Source organism: Nipponia nippon, unplaced genomic scaffold (assembly GCF_047370975.1).
Source record: "Nipponia nippon isolate SJK-2023a ecotype South Korea unplaced genomic scaffold, ASM4737097v1 scaffold_5, whole genome shotgun sequence".
Taxonomy (NCBI): Eukaryota; Metazoa; Chordata; class Aves; order Pelecaniformes; family Threskiornithidae; genus Nipponia; species Nipponia nippon.
In genome coordinates, this window is record NW_028262369.1 from 20,190,419 (window position 1) to 20,214,751 (window position 24,333).

General features: G+C 38.8%; 1 protein-coding gene across 3 annotated transcripts in view; it reads left to right on the plus strand.

The window, feature by feature from the left end:
* Positions 1 to 24,333, plus strand: part of SLC44A5 (solute carrier family 44 member 5) — a 103,087-nt gene that overhangs the window by 62,416 nt on the left and 16,338 nt on the right. For 2 of the 3 annotated variants that reach the window (XM_087733423.1, XM_087733422.1), the window contains exons 4-13: positions 4,662 to 4,746; positions 8,309 to 8,393; positions 11,211 to 11,339; positions 12,130 to 12,190; positions 13,815 to 13,938; positions 15,151 to 15,234; positions 17,752 to 17,864; positions 18,293 to 18,424; positions 20,958 to 21,057; positions 23,830 to 23,922. In XM_087733423.1, coding sequence (XP_087589549.1) covers positions 4,662 to 4,746; positions 8,309 to 8,393; positions 11,211 to 11,339; positions 12,130 to 12,190; positions 13,815 to 13,938; positions 15,151 to 15,234; positions 17,752 to 17,864; positions 18,293 to 18,424; positions 20,958 to 21,057; positions 23,830 to 23,922 — 1,006 coding nt within the window. Of the gene's footprint in view, positions 1 to 4,661; positions 4,747 to 8,308; positions 8,394 to 9,325; positions 9,619 to 11,210; positions 11,340 to 12,129; positions 12,191 to 13,814; positions 13,939 to 15,150; positions 15,235 to 17,751; positions 17,865 to 18,292; positions 18,425 to 20,957; positions 21,058 to 23,829; positions 23,923 to 24,333 lie in introns of those variants that run through there. The other variant, XM_087733424.1, reaches the window with a different exon arrangement.

Below are 24,333 nucleotides of genomic sequence, written 5' to 3' on the forward strand. Positions count from 1 at the left end.
CACTTGGTCCCTGCTTTTCATCTTTCTTTGTACTGTGCTTCAGCTATTCTTTTTACTCTAATTTATTTCTAAGTAAAAGATGAGATCAGCTTTGGTACAGTTCCAGGGGCCAGACCTGTACAAAATACATGAGAGTCAAAGAAGTTCACATTAAGAGAAAATAGATTATAAATCAATCCTTAGTCATGAATTATGCCTTATTATAGAAAAGAAAAAGTAGATTTCCAGAGTTTCTTGAATATGCGCGAATACCACTCTGGATCCTTGTGTAATTTGGCTTGAGAAGTAAGCAGTAAATGGAGGTTCATCACATAACTGCTATGATTAAAAACCTGAGTCAAATTTTGCCCTCAGTATTGCGTGTATAGGCTTCAGCTATATGTGTGTCTGTGTAACAGTGGGGTAGAATTTTTTTATGTTTCAGGGGGGCCAAAATGTAGTCTGAGTAAAAGGTAATCCATTCTCCTTGAAAGATGAAACCAAATGATTTTTGATACTAGCTTTTCTTAGTTCTGCTTCAGTGATGGCTGCTGTTGAGTGACCGTACTGAATAGAAATAGTTATTCTATGATTTATTTTCTTATAATTCTTTGAACTTTACAGATGAACTAATAGTGCTAATTTAACATTGCATGTAGTTTTCCTTCCTATCAAACCGACTTAACTCTTCATGTTTATTTCAGAGACACTGGGCTTAGCCAGGCGATACTTTCCAAATGTTTAGCCTCTTAAGTTAAGATTATTTTAATTCAGAAAAGTGCACACAAAAGGCAGCAAATAACTTACCTTGGAAAAGAGCCTCACATTCCGAAGGACAGGTTAATTCAAAGTAATAACTCTTGTTGTATTGCTCCAAGGGATGCTTATACAAGTGTTATCAACGTGGATTTACAAATTCTGTATTATGTGTTTTATTACCTGTTTCAATACATTAGTAAATTGCTTGTGTTAAAAAGCCATAAGAACAATTTGGCAGGTCAGTTTCTCCATACATTAAAACATTAAAAATACACCTTTAAGGGAAGCGAAATAATGATATGAAAGACTGCCTTTTCAAAAATACACAGTAGAGGGAATGAGACAGATAGTATAAATAGATTTGCAGTTCATTTTTAAGTATCACAGGATGCCATTGTTCTAATCACATTTTCTCCTTGGCAGGGAGCTTTCCAGCCTTAACAACCACTGACATAGCCCATAGAGCACAGAAAAAAAAGGAGTGCATCTGATAGACATTTAGTGACAGACATGAGCTATTTTTGATACTGTCCATGTGTGTTGGCTCCACATCAATAAAAGGACTGACATAACTGCAGGCCTCCCGAAAATGCTATACTGGTGTCATAGGATGTCACATTGCTGCTCTGAGGGCTAAGTGAACTGTGTAATATGGTTCAGCTGTTCTTTAATTTTCTTTTTTAGCCCAGATGTTTGTGCCAGCGCTCATACTGCAGCCTTATGAGCATCAGAGCATGCTGGAATAAAAATTTTATGTGACTGGATTCTTTTTCATTTAGTGCTTGATAGTGAGTCACCAATAGTGCAGCACAACATGCAAAACACGGTGCTACTCTGTCAAGCTAGTTCTTACAATAACCTTGTTCACTCAGTGAGAACTGTTGAGTTAGGTACTTATTCTTCACTGACTAGGCCAGAAAAATTGTGTATTTATCACATGGATTCTTTCACTGTCATTGCGCTAAGTTTGCAAAGAAGGTGACAGAGGATTAAGTTTATTAATCTTGATGGTTAGCCCTGGCACAGGCAGTGAAAGAAGCTGTGTATTTTCTCTTCTGTTGGTCATTTCCCTTCTCTTTCTGCTGCAGAGTTAATTAAATGCTAAATGTATGTCATAAATCAGACCCAATTATTTTTTGTTTCACTTTGGAATTTAGCTGAGAGGCGTCTTTCTCCATCCACCCAGCAGCTGATCCCAGTGATGGAATTTCACAAAGTGTGCTAAATATATTTTTAAAAAGCAGATTCTTTTTAATACTGTTTTATTAAAAACATGACTGAAGCCTTAGGCACACAGGACAACTACTACCAAGGAGGAGTAGTTTTAGCCAGTTCGATAATGGCAAAGCAGGTATAGTCTTAACAGAAATTCTGTTCAGAAGTGAGCAGTGTGTTCCATGGTTTATACTCTGCTAATTTCTACTAATAATTGAGAAATACCCTGCAAAAGGTAAGTGATTATATTTGAGACCAAGGTTTGATACAAACTCAGTGAAACCAAGGGAGCCTCTTGAAATATTTCAGCAGACTTTGTATTAGAACTAAGAAGAACGTGAGGAGAATACACTGCTCTTCCCATTTGATGAGCTGAGTTTTATTCTTGTTGGCTGTGTTAGTCCACCCAAAAAGGCTGAAGGAAGCAAGCCTGGGTCAGATGGGCCCTTCTTACGGAAAGATCCTTAATAAGACTGAGGTAGCAAAAAAAGACCCAACCAACATTATGTTGCAGTGTTTATCTCCTTTCTCCCAAGTTTGTCTGAGGAGTGAAAAATAATTCCAGGTTTAATATGCTACTTAGGAAAGGGATATTGTTGGCAGTAGCAACTAATTCCGAATTATCTATATGAAGCAGATATAAGTCTCACTACAAAATTTTTGTCACTACTTTGAATCTGGCATGGTGGGGCTTCTCTCTACTGCTACCTGTTTTGCTGGTGTTAAAAAATACAGTCAAATGCGAAAAATGAGTCCCTTTAATAATGTGCCAAACTAATTTAAAAATATAATTTTGGGGCTGGGAAAACACCCATGTATTAGAGTCATCTAATATCATAGAAGTAAGGCCTGAAAGGCCTTTCAGGTCTGTGTAGGAGCTTGATCCACTTGGGACCAGGCTTTTATGTGTATGAAAAGCAAGGTCATATTAAAGTAGAAAGAAAAACTCCCTCTTGTCAGAGTCATGATGAAAGAAGGTGTATGTGGCATAACCTGCAGACTCATTGCAATCACCAGAGAGCTGTCTGCTTTCTAAGGTCATGTATGCATATGAGTTATCAACTGACTATAGGAATTCCTAAGAGAGAGTTGATGCCTCCTAAATGTTCCTATTACATAATGCTACTGAAATAAGTAAGTGGGGGCTAACAAATGAAAAAGTAAACGGGGTTTAACACTAGGCAGCACTTTAGGTTTCCCTGAGTATCAGAACAGCACAGTTAATCTGAAATGCACTTAATCTGCATGTTCAGAAAATGTTTGATACCAAGCAGCAGGTTAATTTACAAACTCCAAAACACAGGAAAACTGTCATAGGTTAAAAAGAACTAGCAGATTCATTTTCGTAACGTAAAACCATTCCAGGTGAAAGGTAGCTTTACAGATTCTCTGTAGCTATTTGCAAGTCATTGAAGATGTTCTGCCTGTCCCAAACATTTCAATGAATTTGCAGTCTGAGATCTTATATAGGTTCTGTCTCTACTGTACATATCATTATTGTTAAGCACTGTAATTCTTACCGAAGTGACCTTGAGGAAAATGGCAGTTTCACAAATGACTAAACACAATGTCACAAAGTTGAGAGAAAATGGGGTAATTACAAAGAAGCAAGTTCAAGGTGGTTTGCTTAGATCAAAGCCTAAAATGTAGGCTAAGTGGGCTCCTGACATTCAGTATATAGTGCAAGAGTGGGAAGGTTGGGACTAAAATTTTTGTAATACCTGTAATCTTTTCCACATAATAAAAGCACAAGGAAATGTTTGGGAGATCAGTGATGTTTTCTACCAGTTCTCTAGCAATTTGATTTTAGGGTGTCAGCTCAGGGTAGTTATATGAAATTATATTCTGGCATTATATCTTACTTTCAGATGATACTTAAAAATAAATGAAATTTCCATTATTTAGGGTCAAATCAGCAGTTAGTACTCAAAACAGTTCAAAGGCGAGTCATTGGCTAGTCATGAAGGAAGCTTAGTCAGGACAGTACACTGCAGCTTAGAAATAACGATACTAATAGTGATAGCTGGTGTATACTTGATCCTCAAAGGGAAATAATGGTGCAGGTGAAAATTGCTTGGAGAAGAAATCGTGCTTCAAAGTGGAGAAGTTTAAAAGTTCAATATAAGCCTGTCTTCCCATGCAGTACTATGGTTCATGCTAGCATATAATACATAAGTTGCCAGGTGCAGACCTAATAACTGAAAAATGGGACAATAGCCAAGTGAGACGTCAGGAAATGTTTTCATTTACAAAGTGAGAGTTTGTTTCCATTCTTAGTGCAAATGGAGTCCATTAGATTCAGTCACACCCTGTGTATTTCTGTTACACACCCAGGTAATCCCATTAATTTCAATGCCATTGTGGTTGTCTGTGAACGCTCAAATTTTTCTACATAGTTAGCTCCTCTTCTTTTCTCTTTTAATAACCATTATTTTTTAAGTCCATTTGGATAAAACCCAGATATATGTGTCCTGAAGGTAAAAAGTGAACTGGTTTGCTTTCTTACTGATTCATCTATATCTGAGTTCGGTTTAGTTTGTTTTATATTTTAGGTTTTCATTAGGAAATCTACAAATCAATAGTCTTCAGTGGTGATCAGCAAAGACTAAAATGGTACATTAGAGGTGATACGTTTTCATGCTAGTCAGTTTCAACTATTAACTGTGTACACTTGACTAAAATGTTAAAAGATATGTGTATATTTGCAGCTTGGGTGCACGGTGACCCCAGGAAAGTGATTCATCCAACTGACAGCTATGGGCAGTTCTGTGGTCAGAAAGATACCCTCAATGAGTGAGTACTAAATCCATTCACACACCTTTATTACTCATGCACTATGAATAAGATGTGAGGTTTCAAATCTCTCTGTCTGCTTGGGGTTCATGTGGGAAGTTGAAGAGACAGTGACGCTCTTACTGCATGTATTCCAAATAAAGTTCCAAAATAGATTAGTTGCTCAGTGTAAATCTAGACCCAAATTATTACTATAATGCAGTTGTTTTCATCATTCAGAGAATATTTTTAGTGAAGTATGAATATAACTTAAAGATTGCATCACTAATTGCATAGAAAGTGAGTAGCTGGCACAGCTTCTAAATGCCAAAGTTTGGACAGTTAATAACCCGTTGAGTAATTCTTCTGTCCACTTTGGGACAAGAGTAGTCCTAAAGCATTGTAGCCTGGTTCTCAGTTTTTCTCAACATGCATCAAATAACAGAAAAGACCATAAGGAAAAGCTCTTGTTTTTTTCTGGTGCTTATCCAGTGCTAGTAGAGAAGAAACAGTGGTCTGGGAGACAGGCAGCTGTAACCATACCTTCCTTGGGGATATCAGCCAAACGGCTCTATTTACTTGTCTCAGTTTTCCAGTCTTTTTAAATTTTGAATTATGAGAGTTAAATTAATTAGTTGATATCAACAGAGCACTTCTACATGAAAATAGCTGCTGCAGAAAGAAAGGTGTCGCATCAATGTTTTCTCTGAAAATCTAAGTGTTTATGGAACAGAATTTAAAAAATAGTTTGCTTTTTCCCTCACCTTCTCCCTTTTAAAAAGTAAGTATTAGGCACCCTTTTTGCCCTTGTCATTGTCAAGAAGCTGGATGCTATGCAGGAAGCAAAACAGAAGCTAGTGTTTGACAACAGCTCTTTGCTGCCTCTTTCTTTTCCCGTTTGGTTTTCTGCGAAAAAAATGAGGAAGCCACTGTCCAAAGGGCGGTTCAGAAAGGGAGGAGCAGGAGATAGGGAGTGGAACAGAGGCCGAACTAGGACTTTATATCCTCTCAAGTTTTTTTTTACAGAGGAAACAGACTAGATATAGTGCAAGAAGACCCTTTCCACCCGCTGACTAAGATTCTTCACAGCAGCTGTTAGAGAGTGCAGCTTCCTGAAGATGAAAAACTAGGAGAAAAAGTTGTAGTGTTGTTTGTGTTCTCCTCGCTGCACCCCTTCTCTGCTCCCCCCCCTCGCCCCCAATTTGTCCTTGTCCCCTCTCTGGTCTGTAGGAAGCAGTGGGCAAATGGGTTTGGGAGTCCCATGCACTGTGTAGCGTGTAGCCAGATGCTTCTCTCCGATTCTTATCATCCACTCCCATTCCCTCTTTCTCTTTGTTACTGAAGTCTTCCCTTTAGTTATTTCTTACAATGTGATTTCCAGTTTGTATTCACAAATGTCCCTCCATATATGTGATTGCTGTGGAATAATACAGCTACTGAGACTGTGTTTTAGCACTTATCTGCTACATTGGGGAGTTTCTTATAAAAATATAAGCCAAAGGACACAGAACACAACCTACTGGAAAAGCAAAAGTGTTTATGGCAGTAGACCAGAAGGCCCCTCTGACCAAGTCCTTCTAGTCCCTAAAAGTGGAGGTGTGGGATGTGCTTGTCAGGCCTTCATTGACACCGTTGTCAGATTTTTCAGATGCCCTGAAAGTAAGCAGTGTGAAAGGTGAACCCAGGACTATGGTTTTCCAAAGCCCCCAAGGGCTTAGTCTGAGACTTTTTTCCTTGGAAAGTGACCACAGTCTCTGGGGTTTGAATCTTGTGCTTGGAACAAGCATTCCCAGCAATCTCACTGAAGAGTAGAAAAAAGAAGCTAAAAACCAAGCCAACGCTCATAGCTCATGCAAAAACCCATTTGAACTCCAATGAATTCCATGCAGTCAAATTAATTCTACCTTGTGTTGTCATGCGTGTCTCTCTTAGGCCTCTTTGTGTCTCCCTGTAATCCATCCATTAATCTCCATGTAATCTCTAAGCTTGTTTTGCCTTCCACAGAGCACAGTGTAATCACGGAATACAACACAAATTCATTATAAAGAACACAGACCTATTTCGCAGTGACTGTTTTCTTGTGTTATGTATATGTTTAAACTTTCTTTTCTGCTGTCACTATCAGCAAGTGGGCTAAGACGTAAGAAAAAAAAAAGATTTCATCAATGGCTTTGAGCAGCTCATGGGTTATAAATACTCTCAAGAAACTATTGAAGAATGATGACATTTCAGTCCAAAATTTTATTCTATTGATTTGAGGAAATAGCAGCTAATGATAGTGAATTGTTTTTGCCAGGGTGCATGTTTTGTTCAACAGTGCGTAGTAGAACATACCTCAGTGAAAACAATTTAACCTTGTAAAATGTCAGGCAGTTGAGCTAGTCCCAGTTTTAAGGGAGCTTGAATGTGCAGTGATGCTATACAATGGCTTTGAAGGCATAGCCATGTTCAGCAATTGGTGGGAGCCACGTGCTGGTGGAAGTTCAGATGGTATGTCCTGGACTGGGGGATACAATGGAAAGATGTGGGAGCAGGACTTGTGCCAAGTCTGCAGACAGAAGAGCGGCAGCTTTGTTAGCCCAAGCACAATTCATTGTTAATACTGCCATCCTGCTCCCAAGGCAGAGCTCTCTCTGTGCTGCATTGCCACAGTGAGGGTCAGTGGTGGCTTAAACACCACTTACTGTGTTCTCTTGCACATCATAGGCCATAGCAGGGCATATGCACCATTATTTCTTATAGGGACACTGTATAGTCCTGGCATGGCTAGCTGACTTGGAAGTCTCACGTAAAAAGGGCAGGACTACTGCCATACAATCTTCACTAGAGCTATATGATAATTTTCTGACATAGCAAAGATTAACAGCATATTTTGCTGTCTTCAAAACCCAGATGTTTAAATCCAGAGATCTTGGAGTAATCAGTTTTCAACAAATCCAAACTGAGGTGACAGCTACCTCAAGGTGCCAAGTTCCAGAAGCTGTCAAGTGCGTGGATTCTGGGGTGCAAACCCCTCAAACTGTCCCTTATTTATATCAAAGGAGGTTTATCAGCATTATTAGCAGATGCTATTATTATTCTGTTTCCTGGCCAGCCACTTTCGGTTTCCAACCATACAAAGCTTTTGATTGATTTTGGTGCCACCTTCTGATCAACAAAAAATCGGCAGCTTTTACAGTGTAGCATTTGCTGATAGTAGTTTTGCATGCAGTACATACGCAATGTGTTCAGTGTAGGCAAAGGGACCACAGTGTTTTTGCAGGGGTATTTTACAAGACCTCACTTCTTAGAGGCAGGACTACAGATACCTGTAACAGTGCCTAGGGTTGTTTCAGCTTAAAACCTTACTGTGGAAAAAACTTCAAAATTAGCATTCTTTAGAACAAATATTTCTGGTTTCAGAGATGTCTTGGCACAGAACGTTCAAGGTCTGCTTGGGATTTGGTTTTTTTGTCTTGTGTTTGTAATATGACCATTCACAATAGTAGAATTTAGATATTAATATATGCTATGAATTTTTGGATGGTAGGATGTATAAGCACCCATATTTGTAACATTAATTATCTTATATCCACTTCCATAGGAACAAGACCATTTTGTTTTACTTTAACATTCTGAAATGTGCCAGCCCCGTAGTGTTAATTAACCTACAGTGCCCTACAACACAGGTGAGTGAAATACAGAGATAAAATATTTTCCCTGGCTCTTAGTCATTGTGCTTAAGAACTAGACATCCATTTATTTGGATTTAAAAATTGCTGTTCATATCCTTCAAAATACAATATGATTGTTTCATAGATGACATGTAGCACACAGTCTCTGTAGCCTGTGATGGTCAGAAAAAATAAATAGAAAATACACAAGGTTGTGTATTTTCGATAAGAGTTGACAAAAAAAAAAGTCTGTTTAGGTGAATACAGTGATTTGTTACTTATGAATTCATCACAGGCAGCTATCCAGTAGTAATCAGTGCATGCAGAAAATAATTTTGGTTGACATCTAGAGTTTTCCAAACTAGACATGTTCAAGAAAATGTGCATATCCCCAGTGACAGGAGTATCTGGGTGTGGTTAGAGCCTATGGCACTTTCAAAAGTGAAGATCTTGAAAGCCTGTTGTTGCCTTATGCCACAATTTGTACTCCCTTAGCTGTGCTGCAACTTCTCATGAAGCTGTGAAATAAACCCAGTCACTGAAGTTGTGTGGGTTAAAATTATCCTCCTGATCTTTTTTACATGAGACCATTTCACTGACCTGGTTTCTTGAACAATTGCACAACCAGTTATGTCAGTTCACCTTAGGAGGCAACAGCTTATAGCATGGGGTAGGTCAGTGCAGCATTAGGTGCAGGACTACTCTGATCCAACTTTGCTGCCAAAGTAATTGTACTGTGTAATTAAACTGCAGGTGACAGAGTATGGTCTCAGCCGTCTTGACAACATTCAGTGAAGTCCAGTATTAATTTGGATGAGGGTTGTTATATGGTAACCAATTTACTGATGACAAATGTTAATTGTCTATTTATTTGACTATCATTTTAAAATGTTTCCCATTCCAGCTTGCCCTTACTCCTGATCCCTATCCTTGATAGATGTTTCTGGCCTATCAGTTAGTGTGACCGTATGGACTATTTGACACAGCTGAAGAGATGGAAATCTCCAGCAAGGAAGAGCAAGAACTCTCTTAACACTGACCAGTTGCTGTCAGAGTGGAAACTTTATGAGCAGCAGATTTGCTTCAGGAATCCCCATCTGTCCACATGCAGACACCGACACTGTTACCCTGCAGTCTTTAGACTCTGTTACTGGAACAATTCAGCCTGTTCAGAAATACTGAGGTCATTGTGTGGGATTTGACTGGTGCTGTGGTCAAGTTGGCAGTGGTCATGAATCAAGTAAGGTGAAATACTTGTTGAAGGAGAGTTTGGGGGAGCAGAGTAGCTATTTTGTTTATTTTCAAACACACATCTCCAAAACTGAGAATGTTTTTGAATGCTGTTTGCTACTGCAGATGGTTAATTCTCTGGTCTCTTGTGAAAATGCTGAAGAAATGTTTGTTTGATAATTCCTCTTTTGAACTGCAGACAGGGTCTTTCATTGCTGTCCCATTCATATCAAATGGCAGGAGAAGAAAAACCCAAGAACTGGCATGGGAAGAGCTTCAGTTCTTGAGTAAGAATGTGGATTTGCAAACTGTTATTACAGTTCACTGGATCCATAGACAGCACATTTCATTGCCTGCTTCATAGATGGGAAACTGAGGTTATAGTAAAGTGCATACTTGTTAGTCACCTGTTGTCCCAGCAAGGTCAAAACTCTTCTTTCTTTGTTCCTTGGCCTGTGGGTACTGCATAGGGCTGTAGTACTTGTCTAGAAAGACCCTCTTGCAGTATCTGCCCTGTTCTAAGGACTAGTATAAGATCTTTTCCCAAAATTCCTTTAGGTGAATCATATATGACGGAATGCCCTTGAGGCGAAATACAGTTTCATGCATGATGTCTCTCTGGTACTTGGATAGCAGAGCTTTGCAAAGGGTGTTTGGATAGCACAGCTTTGGAAACAGAGAACAGCCTTCTAGAAAAGGCTGAAACTTGCTAAGAAGATGAACTTCAAACTACCTCACAGTATTTAGGAACACTGAGGAGTCAGAACAGCTGTACACTTGCATGATTCCAGTGACCAACAGAGCCTTCAGAGTCTGTGTATTGGGGTGGCTGCTTCTCCCTTACGTAAATCTGAATCATAACTTCTGACTGGATGCATTCATCAAACCCCAGTCCTCACTTGATTTCTCACATAAATCCAGTTTATAATGGCTGTACCTTGAGTGGTGTGAATTTCATTCTTGGCAAGAGGGATGCACATGCTTTGTAACTAGGAGAGATTCATCATTAGTCAGTAGTAAAAAGTCACCTTTGAGTGATTTACACCTAACTTGACTTGAATGATATCTGTGGATATGTATTTGACTGAAGAGACTGTGTAGAAGAGTGGAACAATTTTAGCTGCGTGAAACTTCTTTTTAATAAAGTTCTCCTTATAAATGTAATAGAAATTACATGTATCCTGTGAAAGTTGCTACTGCACGACCTTGCTCATATACACTGTTGCTGATGGAAGTAGAGGAGGATCCAACAGATTTCTTCCTGGTGTTCAAAAAAACCAAATTTTTTTTTTTCAACAAACTAAAAGCTCTGCATATCTACCAGAATGTGTAGAACCTAAGAAGATACAGAGAGTGGCTTGATATGCCAGATATGAGGAGAGACTTTGAAAGTGTATTCTATCAAAGAATTTTAGAAGCATTCATCTAGGGAATCAAAAAGAAAACACTTTCTAAATACTGCAGTAAACATTACTGAAGGCAATTCCATAAAACAGTGCACTTTTATAGGTGGCCTTTTTCTTGCTTTTTATTGCACTGACTTCCCTTACCCTTCTCTACCCGCAGTGTATTTCTACTCTTTTTTTTTTTCTTTTCTTGCAGCTTTGTGTCTCAAAGTGCCCAGACAGGTTTGCAACCTACATTGATGTTCAGGCTTCCTACAGATATAAACCAGATCAGTGGAATTACTTCAAGCAGTTCTGCAAACCTGGTTTTAACAATCCTCGCAAGGTGTGTATGTATCAGTAGGTGATGGAATACATTTTTTCTTCAAGCAATATGTAATATGCATGATTTTACTGAGCTACATCAAAGCTTTGAATTATTCTGATTTCACCATGTAAGGAGTTGTCCCACATGTATGGTTTGACAGTGATTTAATCAGGGCTGAAGGTCTTGTATGCACACCAAATTCCCCACTCTTTAAACGATTACTGTTTGCTTAAAAGAATATCTGCAGCTACCCATGTAGTTGCAGTACTGTGGCAAGCAGTATCCTTTAGTACTTAGGTACTCCACAGCAGTAGAGCAGAGTATCTCAAACCAGTTTTTAAGGCTCCCGAGTCATCTATAGCTACTTAGTAATTTAGCTAGGAAAATTATTCTATCCTTCATGTAACTGATTTTGCACTCAAATGTGCTGCGTTATTGCTCCCATCTTTAAATGACCTTGCAATTCAGCTATATTAATTGTGTTAAATTCTTACTCTACTTGAAGAGAAAAGGCGAAGGGGAGGCAAGGAACAATTGCCCAGTCACTTCTGGCTTAGATGCTGATCCAAAGTGAACAGATCTTTTCTTTTTTGTCACTAGAAAAGGAAAGAAGAATAGTCTTTTCCCAAATCACAATGCCAGTTTGGATTCTCACTTATGTCATGAATGTATCTTGCAGCTCCACCAGTCAAGTTCGGGGAGGAGGCTACAAAGCCCAGTTTGGGGCATTTTCTCAGACTGGGTGAGAAACGAAAAACACGTAGTTATTCTGCTATGTATTCAGCATTCCTATTTTTCCCCTTTTTAGTCTGTTGCTCAAGTCCTACGTGATGAAGATTGTCCTTCGATGATCATTCCAAGCAGGCCTTGTGAGTGGTTCTACTTCTTACACACATCTTAGCAGATTATAAGCGTTCACATTAAAGCACAGCTCCAGTCTGAAAAGTGTTTTGTGGCAAGGTCACTAGGAGCTGTCTGTTATCTCACAGTGACGTCCATTCAATTTTAAAGTTTGAAAGTATAAAGATTTATTATTATTTTTTCTAACTGCCATTTGTGAACATTCAGCATGTGATCAGGTCAAGCTGAGCTCGCTCTTGCCCTTGAATCATCACTGATAACAAAAGCTTAACAGATTAAATTGTGCCTTCCAAAACATGTGGGAAGCAACCCTATTGGCATCAAGAAAATGCCATGAATGTAGGAAAGATCATATGGCCAGCTGTTGAAGTTCAGACGATACTTGAGCCCAGTTACAATGCAGCTTGCTTTTCAGTTGCAGTGCTGGCTATGCAGGGCATACAGAAGAATTAAGGGGCCAAAAAATGTTTTTGTCACTATGGTCAGCAGGTATTTCTGAGTAGATAAATACAGGTCTCAGAGCTCATCTCAGCTGCAGAAGTGTAATGCCAAGAGTATCTGTCACTGACGCGGAAGCTCATGCAAATAAGAAATTGCTGTTTATTTTTCCATGCTTTAAAATAGACATAATGTAAACCAGAGAGAGGTTATCAAAAAGAGAACATATGGATTCAATTTAAAAAAAATATTAAGAATTTGTATGAAAACTGATGTACTGACCCAAAAGACAGAAAATAATTTGCGAAGAAGCAGTTTATCTTCTTTTAGACTACAACAAGGGGCAAAGATTACAGAAGGAGGAAAAGAGACATGTTACTTAATTATTTCCTCAGAATAACTGGTGAGGTAGATATTCTAGACTGAATATTGAACCATGGCATCAGTATTTGTTGGAACCTGATAAGCACAGAATTGTTATATAAAGTTAAAGTATGGCTGTGTAGGAGGACTGACCTGCTCTTCCCTTTGGAATGAAAACCAGAACGTTTTGCAGCAAAGAGCAGGGCAGCATAAATAAGTACGTAAACATCTCTCCTTTTCTCTCTCTTTTATAATCTCCTCCTCCCTCTGACTAACCGATAGTTTCTGTCTTTTCTCCATTGCTTCCTCTCCAAGAATATCTAGTGATAGTGGCTGGTACTGCAGCTCATCTGGCGTATGAGGAACTGATATTTGCTGTTATGTATTGTTTTGTGTGCTAATACCATTTGTGACCAGTCATGTTGAGTCTGTCCCTGGGGGCTGGTTTGATTATTACCATGAAACGACATATTTGGGAAGCTGTAGTTTTTGTAAGCTGCACAGATACTGCCAGAGAGTAAGTTCCGCCTTTATTACAAATTCTTAAACTGCTACTACTGTTGTTATTTGGTAGCACCTAGAATCTCCAGTTGAAAGCTATGATCCCACCATGCCTAAGCTTGGACAAAAAGCCCCAGAGCATAAAAATCATAATCTTGAATATAATGGTTCTTCCAAGATTTGTCGAAGTCAACATATCATTAGGTAATCAGTTGAAAAACAATTGACTGCAAATCTGAAATGATTTAAAAATGTTACAAAAGACAAGCGATAGAAGTGGAACTTGACATGAAATGTAATATGCATGCTGTGTTTTGATCTTTTGAATAGTTCTTAAGAGATGCTTCCCAGACTTCTCCACAAAGAATGGTGTGCTCACCGTAGCAAATCAGACCACGTTCAAAGATGGAAGAGGGAAAACACGAAATGTAACTGATCTCAGGGAAGCTGCAAAGTAGGTTTTACCCTTCTTAAGTGCTCATTTGTTCGATTCTGTGATTGTGAAATAATTTAGGAATTGAAAAAATAATCAGAATCTGTTGTAGCAAGTGGCTGAGGGTGCCCAGGGAAGACTTGCTAGTAAATGGTCTCTCTGTGCCTGGGCACTTGCAAAATTCCAGTAAGGAAAACCAGCGCTGTGATATACAGAAATGAGCAAAGAGCCAAAAGTTTAGTCTGATTGTCTCAGACTGACTGTCAGTTTTTAAATTATTCTTCTTGTTTTTCCTAGCAAAAATTAGTAATAAACAAAGCTAAAGGAGGTTCAAAATGAAATCCTCATGCTGCAGGACGCAGGCCAGCCAGTAATGGCCTTGGCTATTCCTTCCTATGATGGCCTTTCTACTAACATGAACTGTCCTAGTACTTTGGGCATCTCACCTCATCAGAGTGCTCCTGTTTCTAGTACACGTCTAAAGGTCAAAAAGTGATGTACTGGGCTCTGATGCATGACAACACCTCCCTTGCAGATGGACAGCAAGCATCTCTAATCCTGGGCGTCAGCCAGGATGAGAGAAAACTGCTGCAGTAGCCTCACTTTTCCAGCTGCTGTTAGTCCTCAGCCTGTCTGGAGCACAGGGGTACCTTTTCTTACCTCTCAATCCAAGGCTACCACATTCTAGCACCTTACCAACACTGATAACACCTGCACCTTATTAAATTCCCTTCTTCTGGCATCTATGACTAGTGTCTGTTCTTTGATAAGAAGATCCTTCATTTCTTCTTAGGAGAACATTAATATGGGCAAGCACTTTGCAGGACAGGAAAACAGTTCCATAAAATCAACCTTTTGCTTCACTGAGCTGTTTTCCGCTTCTCTGCTGTTAGCAGTTCTGGAGTCACAACTGTTTGGCTCTTGGTACATTGCAGATCTTAACAGTATACACTTTTCTTGTGACATAATAAGCAATTATATCTGGTGATAGTACTCATAAAGCTTTTTTAATAAAGATTTTTCAGGAGCTGTATAGACATTTTTACGTGGGTTTTTTCTTTGGCGTAACTGTGATTGATGTTGGCTTGTTTACAGAACTGGAGCTGGGGGATAGTAATATACTCTTATCACTAGCAAAGATATTTCAAATTCTTTCAATGAGCCTATTTGTTGTTTAAATAAATTCTGCTTTTCTACCTAAAGCAACCTTTTCTTTGGTTTGTCTTTTCTCAGCGGCATCAATAATGTCCTGGATGCAAGATCAGTTGGAATGAAAATTTTTGAAGACTATGCCATTTCTTGGTATTGGATTTTAATGTAAGATTTTCATGGGTATTTTTATTCTTTCCAAACTCACTTTGGAGCATGCTGGGAATTGAAAAACAGATCATGTATGTGTTTGTTACCAATCCTACTTTTAAACTCAAGGAGCAACTGTAATTTCCTTTCATCACATGATAATAATGTTGTTATGGTTCTGTATATGAGGTAAGGATAGCACAGCATACATACACAGAGTGTCAGTTGATCTGGAGTAGCTTTATAATATCTTACCAGGCAGAAAAACAGGAGGTCTTGTCTTCTGTTGCAGGACCCATCTGCGTGGTCATTCCAAAACTGAAAAATCTTAATTGAGAGACTTTCAAACCAGTCGCAGTGGCTAAGTGTCATTAATATATATATATATATATAAAACCCACATAATTTCTAAACTCATACTAGCAATATATAGTTAAATCCATTATAATCCATAAATCCAATATAAATCCATAAATCCAATGTAGCAGGCAAAGCAACATCAAGAACAAAAAGTATTGAACAGTATTAACTTTATCTTGCAGTTAATACTCACTAACCACCAATTAGTAAAAATGCAGCACTGAAACCAAAGAAGTAGCTATTTTGCTGAAGCAAATAGGTAAGTATATGTGCATTCTTAGCCCATTAATACTGTTTTTGATGGGCCAGGTTGTTGATCAATTTAAACAGGACCAGAAGTCTTTGCCAGGTGAGAGCCTATAATATGCATATATTAAGCATACATTATTCAAGCCTGAATGCAAATCCACAACAATAAATACATAAACTTTAGCTGATAAACTTAATATGGAGAATTAGTCAGTTCAGAAACATAAGTTGTCAGCTTTTAAAGGTGTTCAGTCACTGGTGGGAGGACAGCATTCTCATAGTCTGATACTGTGCTCACGGTAGTCAGTGGCAAGAAACTGGTATTCAGCAAGCTCGGTTCTCTCTAGATCTCTTATTGAAATCAGGCTTATGCTGCAGATTCTTTCAAAGGAGATATCACTGAGCAGATAGGCTGGAGAGAGAATTGACCATTTTTTGAAAAGAAATTCTAAATACTGAGGCCAGTTTCCACATTTCAAATATATTATTTTTATAAGGAATTGTTGCTACTTTTAAGGTAGTTGGATAGAATTTTCTTCACACTTTTCACCAAATGACAGCATACATCTAACGATTTCTGAACAAATATATCCAAGTTACAGAGTTTGGGTGATGACAATGAAGGCCTGATAGTGAAAGGAGGCCGGATTAAAAATTAAATATGGATTTACTCTAGTCTTTTTAGCATACCCAAAAAGAAATGCTGCTTTCAAGCCTCAGTTTAAGGGAACCAGTCTATTGAGGACAGTTGTTACCATGTACTCAGTTTTGGTGTTATTAGGACACTTGTATATCTAAAGATAACTTTAGAGAAAGATAACTTACTGCTTTCAAGAATAGAGTCATAAGCTACAAAACTACAACTTTTTCTGAGGAATACATTCCGAATTTCAAACAAGCCATTCAGAAGGGGAAAATATGTCATGCTAGGAAGCCTTTAAAGGGCTAGGGTTTAAGACCAGTTTACAAAGGTTTACCTAAATAAGCTGGTGTTCTTTTTCTTGTCCCTCTGCCCATCTGGCTTAGCTTGCCCAAAACATCTGGTTTTGATTGTTTATGATCAGGCTGACCCATTTTTTATCTTTGGTAACTGGCTAAATAAGCTGGGAACATTCAGAGAAAATTCTGAGAAATGAAATGTTCTGTGAAGCATCTGAACTGGATGTTTGTTGGATGGGATCGTTATTCACATTGCTTTATTCACATTGCTTTAGAAGGCCTCGCTGAGTGAAAAAGCCTTTTGCAGTCTTTTTTTCCTTTCTGACTTGCTTTCTGGGAGTGAAAGGAAAACAAGTATTTCCTTACCACAGACTTGATAAAGAGAAGACACTCTGTGGGTGTCTTTCCTAGGGGTCCCGCTGGTAGCTCTTAACAGTTTCTTTTTATGCATCACGATGCCCTGATCATTTCTTCTTCTGATGGGTAGAAAGAGTCACTGGTTTTCCTTCTAAATTTAATTCTTTTCTTCTAGGAAAGCTCCTAGAATGTTACTTTACTAACATTGTTTCTTTGCAAGTAGGGATTTTTAATGGAGGACATAAAACAGCAACCTCCCCATGCATAGGTATTCCTCCAATTTAACTTTCTGTACTGTAGACTAGACCATGGACTGAAAAAGGCAGTGAGTTGTTCAGCTGGTGTAAGTGACCAAAAAGGCATTGTACTAGTCCCATTCAGACAACCTGAGAACCTAGTCTGTACAAATATTTCTGGCTTTGCCCTGTGAGATCATCATATATAAGCTGTTTGTTTCTAATAGCAGATAATAGCCATAGGATGTATTTCATAAGGGAGATTTTGAAATACATTTTTACAAATCATTCTCTTATGTGAGATGAAGTGACCCTCATTTGGAGTAACAGGCATACAAGAAAGTGAAGATTCTCACACTTGTTTTCCCTGTGTTTCTGTTTCTTGTCTTTCTAGTGGGCTGTTCATTGCAATGGTTGTGAGTCTGCTCTTCCTTGTGTTATTGAGGTTCACGGCTGGGGTTCTCTTCTGGATTTTCATCTTTGGTGTGATCGGAATTATAGGTTATGGTAGGTGTAATCTTCTAGCCTCTGAGGCTATTTTTCCTTATTGCTTAAGTCTGGGCAAGAAAAATCAGTAATTACATCAATTAAGGTGTACAATTGGGAGAATTAATGCCTAGCGTTAGACACAGTTAAGTAAGAAGGGCTTAAATGGCAGTGAAATTTAGTAAGAATTGAGCTGTGCTGATACTTAGCGCCAGATGTGGTAACCTGAATTATCTACCCATAGTATGCTTAGTCTGTATTCACTTGTACTGATATTTCCTGTCTATATATGTGATGTTATAATTGACTAGTCTCACAGTAATGCGTTTTTGGTTTTTGCTTACCTGACATGCTGAGGACAAAACACTTGGCTTGTAAAAGATTTTTTTAAAAGACTTGTCTTTGCACTCTTCAGAAACACTCATTTTATATTGATTGTTTTTTAAAAGGCATCTGGCATTGTTACTGGGAGTATGATCATCTTAAAGGAATACCTGGATCTGACCTCACTGTTTATGATATTGGATTCCAGACAGACTTCAGAGTTTACCTGCAACTGAGGCAAACATGGTTAGCATTTAGTAAGTGTCCTTTAAACTCGGTATCTGTTAATGGATATTCAGGGGAATCAGTCACTGTCTTGCTACAGTTTCTGCCTTGTTAAGTCTCCTCCTCTACATATGTCACTCAGAGAAGTAAGCAGAATTCTCTTTCTTTGTATTGTGCAAAAATCTACTTTTTTGCAAGGTGACTAGTATGGGGAGAGAATGCAATCGCAGTAGTGATGTGAGTGAAAAATGCTTGTGTTATTAGCATTCCACTTCCTGTGTGTTCAGTCTTCATAATGGGGCAGTAGAAGGCAATAACTAAGTTAGTCCTGATGAAGTTGCATAAGGAGGGGCATTTTTCTCTCCCAATCTGTTCATTCTCCCTCTTCGAGGGCACCAGAAATGAGATTAATAACTCTACACATCTTTGTAGAACTGTTTACATTCAGGTCATTGAATTTTCTGGGAGGCTGATCTAAGACTGTGGAATGAACCATTGCAAATTTCATCACCTTTATTTTCAAAAATGCTTCATTGCCTTTTCTTACCCAGGCAGTGTATTTAAAACAAAATCCTACTGGAACAAGACAGCCTGCAGCATACACATCCCTCCCCAGGGAAGGAGGGACGGAAGAGAGAACATATACCTGTTAAATGTTACTTGCACTGCTGTTACTGCTCTATTAGAAGGCACACAGACACTAACTGATGATGAATGGGACATAACCTAAAACACTGCCTCTCCCTATTGGTAGCTGAATTAATAGAGCAGTAGTTTACAGCCTAAATCTCCTTTCTCTGCTTTGTGTCTTCATTTAACTCTGTGTTGGATCATTGAGCTCATGAGGCATCTTCTATATATTGTTGAGGCAGAGCTTTTTAGTATGCTATCCCTAGAGAATATTAGGACTTTATTCTGTTTTTCCTTGTAACTCTCCAAGCTCTTCCCCAGCCTGATTCTTAGCAGCCAATGTACAGTTTATCTCGAGGTCAGTGTCACTTTCGGATGAGTAAACTGAGGTACTCAGGAGTTAAATTACTTTTCCAAAGTCACCCAGCAAAGCAGTTAAATATCCTTGAAGAAAACATAGGTCCTCTTAGTCCTAGTCTAGAACTCATCATGTACTGACATTGCATTGTTTTTTCACAATGTTTGGGACAAGCTACATTAAGTTAACAGAGCCGAACTGGAATGAGACCAACGTTAAAGAAACCTGATTATGGATTCCTTCATGGGGATCCATATCAAAAATAGGTGCTGAAATGCATGTAAGAAAAACTTTGTTCTGAACAAAGTCTGAGGCTCTGAGCACCACAGTGGTCACTTGTCACCTGCAGTTCTGATGGCTAGGGGTACCGATAATACTTGGGATCACAACTTAATATCATCTGTGACTATCTGGGTCTGTATTCTGAGACTATGTCTAAGCGGTGGGACCTGAAGCCAATTCCCATGTCCCTTTGCAAACCTCCAGACACCAAGGCTTAGGGACACTATCCCTTCTGTCTTTCTCTCCCTCCACAAAACTTCTTGGTTTCAGCTGGAGAAGACAGGTCCTGCTGTGTGCAACCATCCATAGCTGCTGGGCTGGTTTAAATGTTGTCTAACCACGTGACGGATGTGCTCCTCTGAAGCACCCAGAATTAATGGATATGTCTCAGAGTCAGAGGAGATGTGCTTCAGGCATTAAAGACTCTGTCTTCTCTAGATGAAGTCCAGAGAATTTTCTTACTTTCTACTGCAGAAGTAGGTTTTGAACTGACACAAATAGAAATCAGACTGAAGCAAACTCTTTAAACCAGATCTGGGTTATGATTCAAACACTTCTCATAACTAAGAGACGCAGTTTTCTGCGACATGGTGCTCTCAGCTCTCTGACCTCAGAAGCAAGTTTGTATGATTCCAGCAGCACAACTGGAAGGTGAAAATAATTTGTCCAAAACTGTCCTATCCTTAGCCTCTTCTTTTTTTTTTTTTTTTACTCAAATGAGGTGAAAGGAGCTCATGCCAGGTTAATACTCAAACCAACCTACTGATTTAAGTAAATCTAACTGTTAGAATAATATATATCAGAAAAATGCACTCTTCATGAAAACATTGACTCTTCATCTCCTTTTTATTTATTTTATTGTATCTAAATACTACAAATTAGCAGCATTAGAGTATAAACATGCAAAATGCTTTTTTATGAAAAGTAGAATTTGTTAAGGGTGAACTGTATCCAAGGCCAAATACTGCAGTCACATTTAAGTAAATTATTATCTTTGCCTGAGAACGATATGTTCCATTTTTCTTCTAAAGTTATAAATGCTGATGTCAGGATCCTACACATTCTGACTGACTCTCTGCATGTAGAATTTCCCTACACTGGAACTTACAAAACTATGAAATGGGATTGAAGATTGGCAAGTGCAGTGAGAGAAAGAGAGAACTGCTCTAGCAGATAATTTTATGGAGTTCATGAACAGTAGTGTAAAATACAAGGAAAAAAAAAACAATTTACAGAGGCAGCATATTGGTTTGATTCTTGGTAAATCTGACCTTTTTTTGTTTGTTTGTTTACAGTGGTTATACTTTGTGTTGTTGAGGTCATAATCATATTGATGCTGATCTTCCTAAGGAATCGGATCCGGATTGCTATTGCACTGTTGAAGGAAGGTAGTAGGTATGTTTGTCTGATTTTAAAATATTTTGAATTTTATTAAATGATCTCTAGGGTACACTCTTCCTGAGCTTCATCTTGCACTACCAGGGGCAGAAGTTGGGAGTTAAAGTACAACACTGGATTTGTTGAGCCGAACAGGTAGTATAAGGAATGCCAATTCTCTGTTAATGAAGTTGTGCTTATAAGAGCTTTCTCTTTTGCTGTAAGACATTTCTTATCTCTCAGCCTTAAGAGCACATACACTGTTAGTGGTACCACTTGCATCCTCAGTGCAAGAAGGTGTACCAGCCGAAATGCTAAGTGTGGTACGCTGTTAATAGAAGCCTGAGACCTATAGCTGCCAACTTTGCTCTGTCACTGGATTGTCTCCAGAGTGAAATACTAGTGGTAGAGGATTGGTGGTGTTTTGGCTGTGGCTTTTATTTAGGTAAGACTGGATTCTTCTGGCTCCAATCAAACTTTTGTGTGGACGTGCATAAATCTGCAGAGAGAAAAGGAGACTTCCATGACCAGACACTGTAATATGGTGCAGTCCAAGATACTTCTTTTCAGCTCTGAGTAAAGAAGAAAGCAGAGCAGGATATGAGAGTTGAAGGCCTAGGAGACCTCTTCATTTTGTGTTTCCTGAAATCTGCATAGACTTTGTTCACAGCGGTTCCTGTTTTACACAGTGCCAACGCTTAGTTCTTTTTTTTTTTTTTTAAAAAAAAATAAGGGAATATAACAAAGGAGAAATGGTCTTAAAACATCAGGCCCTTGAATTTCATTGCAAATAGGCTAAGGTCTCATAAGCCTTGGAAGTAGAGCTCTGTTGTTAGAGCACATAGAGTTAGTTCTGAGTTTATCTGTGTGCACTTGCTTATAGTTTTCTTCCATCTCCATTGACATTGTGGTTCTCAGGAATTAGGATTTGAGATTTTTGCAATGGGATTAAGAAATACTGAAGTTCTGCATTCAGACAGGTACCTGTTTCCTGTCTTACGCTACTGTGCAATTAGAGCATAGCAATTAATTTTGGCAGCACTGAATTATACTCTTTAATTCCTGTTCATTAAAAACCAGGAACACCTTTAACACTCTGCAACACTTTTGTTCCCAACCTTGACAGGTAGAAGGATTTCAGAAAGTTCATAAACTTCCTGCTGAGAAGTAATAACATTCTGTAGTTTTTCAGCAGCATGGAAAGGTCACTTGAGGGTAATTTTTTTACTCTCATGCATAAGGCATGAGGTGAAACACTGTATGTAATTACTGTAAACCTAACAGACCATGCCCTGTATGCAGGAATATGAAAATTAAGCTGCTAATGACTGGAAATCAAATTACATTTTTCAATATCTTTTAACTACTCTTTAAAAAATATTACAATTATAATGCTAATAATTGACTTGAAATCCATACTTAGAAACAAGTAACAGTTGTTACTCAGTTTGTTGGAGTAACTGTCCATGGTCTTACTGGTAACTAAGGCCTACCATTAACTGCTGAACACTGCTAATATGTAGCGATTATTTCTCAGACAGCATAAGGCCGTGTCCTTCTGTGTGACTCTTAAAGGGCTTTTACATCTCTAAACTCAGACAGAAATTGATGTGTTGCTCTTAAACTCTTGGTTGCACATGACAGTTCCCTTGCATTCCCCCCAGCATTTACTAGTTTCACAGCAGGAACTGAGTAAATTTGTCTCCTTTTACATTCTGGAAACTGCCTCCTATGAAACAAATAGAATCAGAAGTGCCACAAGTCATAGGAGAAATACTATAGAAAATAATAAGAGACAAAAGCTTGTAATAAGCTTACATGGTCACTGGAAAGAAAATTTAGGGTAATGGGAAGTGGTAGATGACAGGAGCGTAAAGATATCCAACCTGTAAGCTTCAATGAGCAAAACATGTGCTCTTTGAAATCACATCCAGTGAGATACCCATCTGGTGGTGTTCACCTCTGTGATAGCTGCAGCCAGTTTACCCAGAGGGGCTGTGTCAACTCACTTTCTTCCAGAGGAGTCCCCGCAGAGTAGGAGCTGGCATGCTCAAGTTCCTGCTCACTAGTCACATTCTAGCCACAAGAAGTATTTCTAGTATGTCAGCCTCTAAAACATCAGCCTTGATGTTAAAAGGAGCTCTCTAAGCTGTCAACAGTGAAAGGCCATTATTCTTTCTGCCTGCCAACAGCCAAAGGCAAGCACCACTCCTTTATGGCACATGCAAGGAAAGTTACATAGTCACAGGAAGGTGGTAGCATGTCCTGGCATTACAAAGACAAGTTGAATGCCCCTGCCCCAAAATAGTTAGTACTTAGGGCAGGAAAGGGGCTGGGAAGAGAGTCCTCAGATACAAAGTAGCAAGAGGTAATTTCAGGTGTGTAGGAGCTGAAGGAAGAGCATAGGAGCTGAGCAGAGTGGGACAAGGAAATAAAGGGTAATGTCTGCAGCAGTGAGCAAGGAGATGTGATTCAAATGGGTTTCTGACCTGGAAAGAGCTGGATCTGTGAAGCAGTAATGGAGAAGGACAAAGTAGAAGACTTGAACATGGCAAATTGGTAAAGTTGGCTGTAGTGCTGCTGGTAAAAGCGGAGTGGTAGAAATGACAAAGTGCAGATGTGAAGAAATTTGAAGAAAGAACCTGCAGTATTCTGAGATCCCAGCACTAGATTATGCTACCACTATCAAAAAGTAGCTCCAAGTAAATAGGGTGATGCTAGAAGAGGACTGATAAAAAGCTTGTTTCTTAAATTGTTGTAGCTTAATGATATGTTTTGTTTCTTTCATAGGGCTATTGGCTATATAATGTCTACATTGTTCTACCCAATCGTCACCTTCATACTCATTGCAATTTGTATTTCCTACTGGGCTGTGACAGCTGTGTATCCTTCTGTCTGTGTACCTTTCTGGAGGAACAGTCTTCTGGTCTGCAAGACAAGATAATTCTCTGCTATTTCACCTTAACCAAGCCAGTGTTAAGAGGGCTATTTGGTCACTTAGCATTTGCTGCACTGATGCACTCTTCCTCACTCCACGTTTGCATGTGATGTACAAATCGGACAGTGAACTTAATTTCATTAAAAAGAACTGGATTAAAATTCATGCCAGGGCAGGGGGATCATACAAAGCCTTGTGTACTACGTACCGTTGACTTTAAGGGGTGAAAAAGGTCCCTCAGCAAGGAGTGAATATGGCTTTTAATGTGCTGCATGCTCTATAGGCCTGATGTTAATGGTCTCTTAGTTAGCTGGGGGTGGAGTGGGCTCCAGGTGTGTTTTGTTCAGAAAAGTATA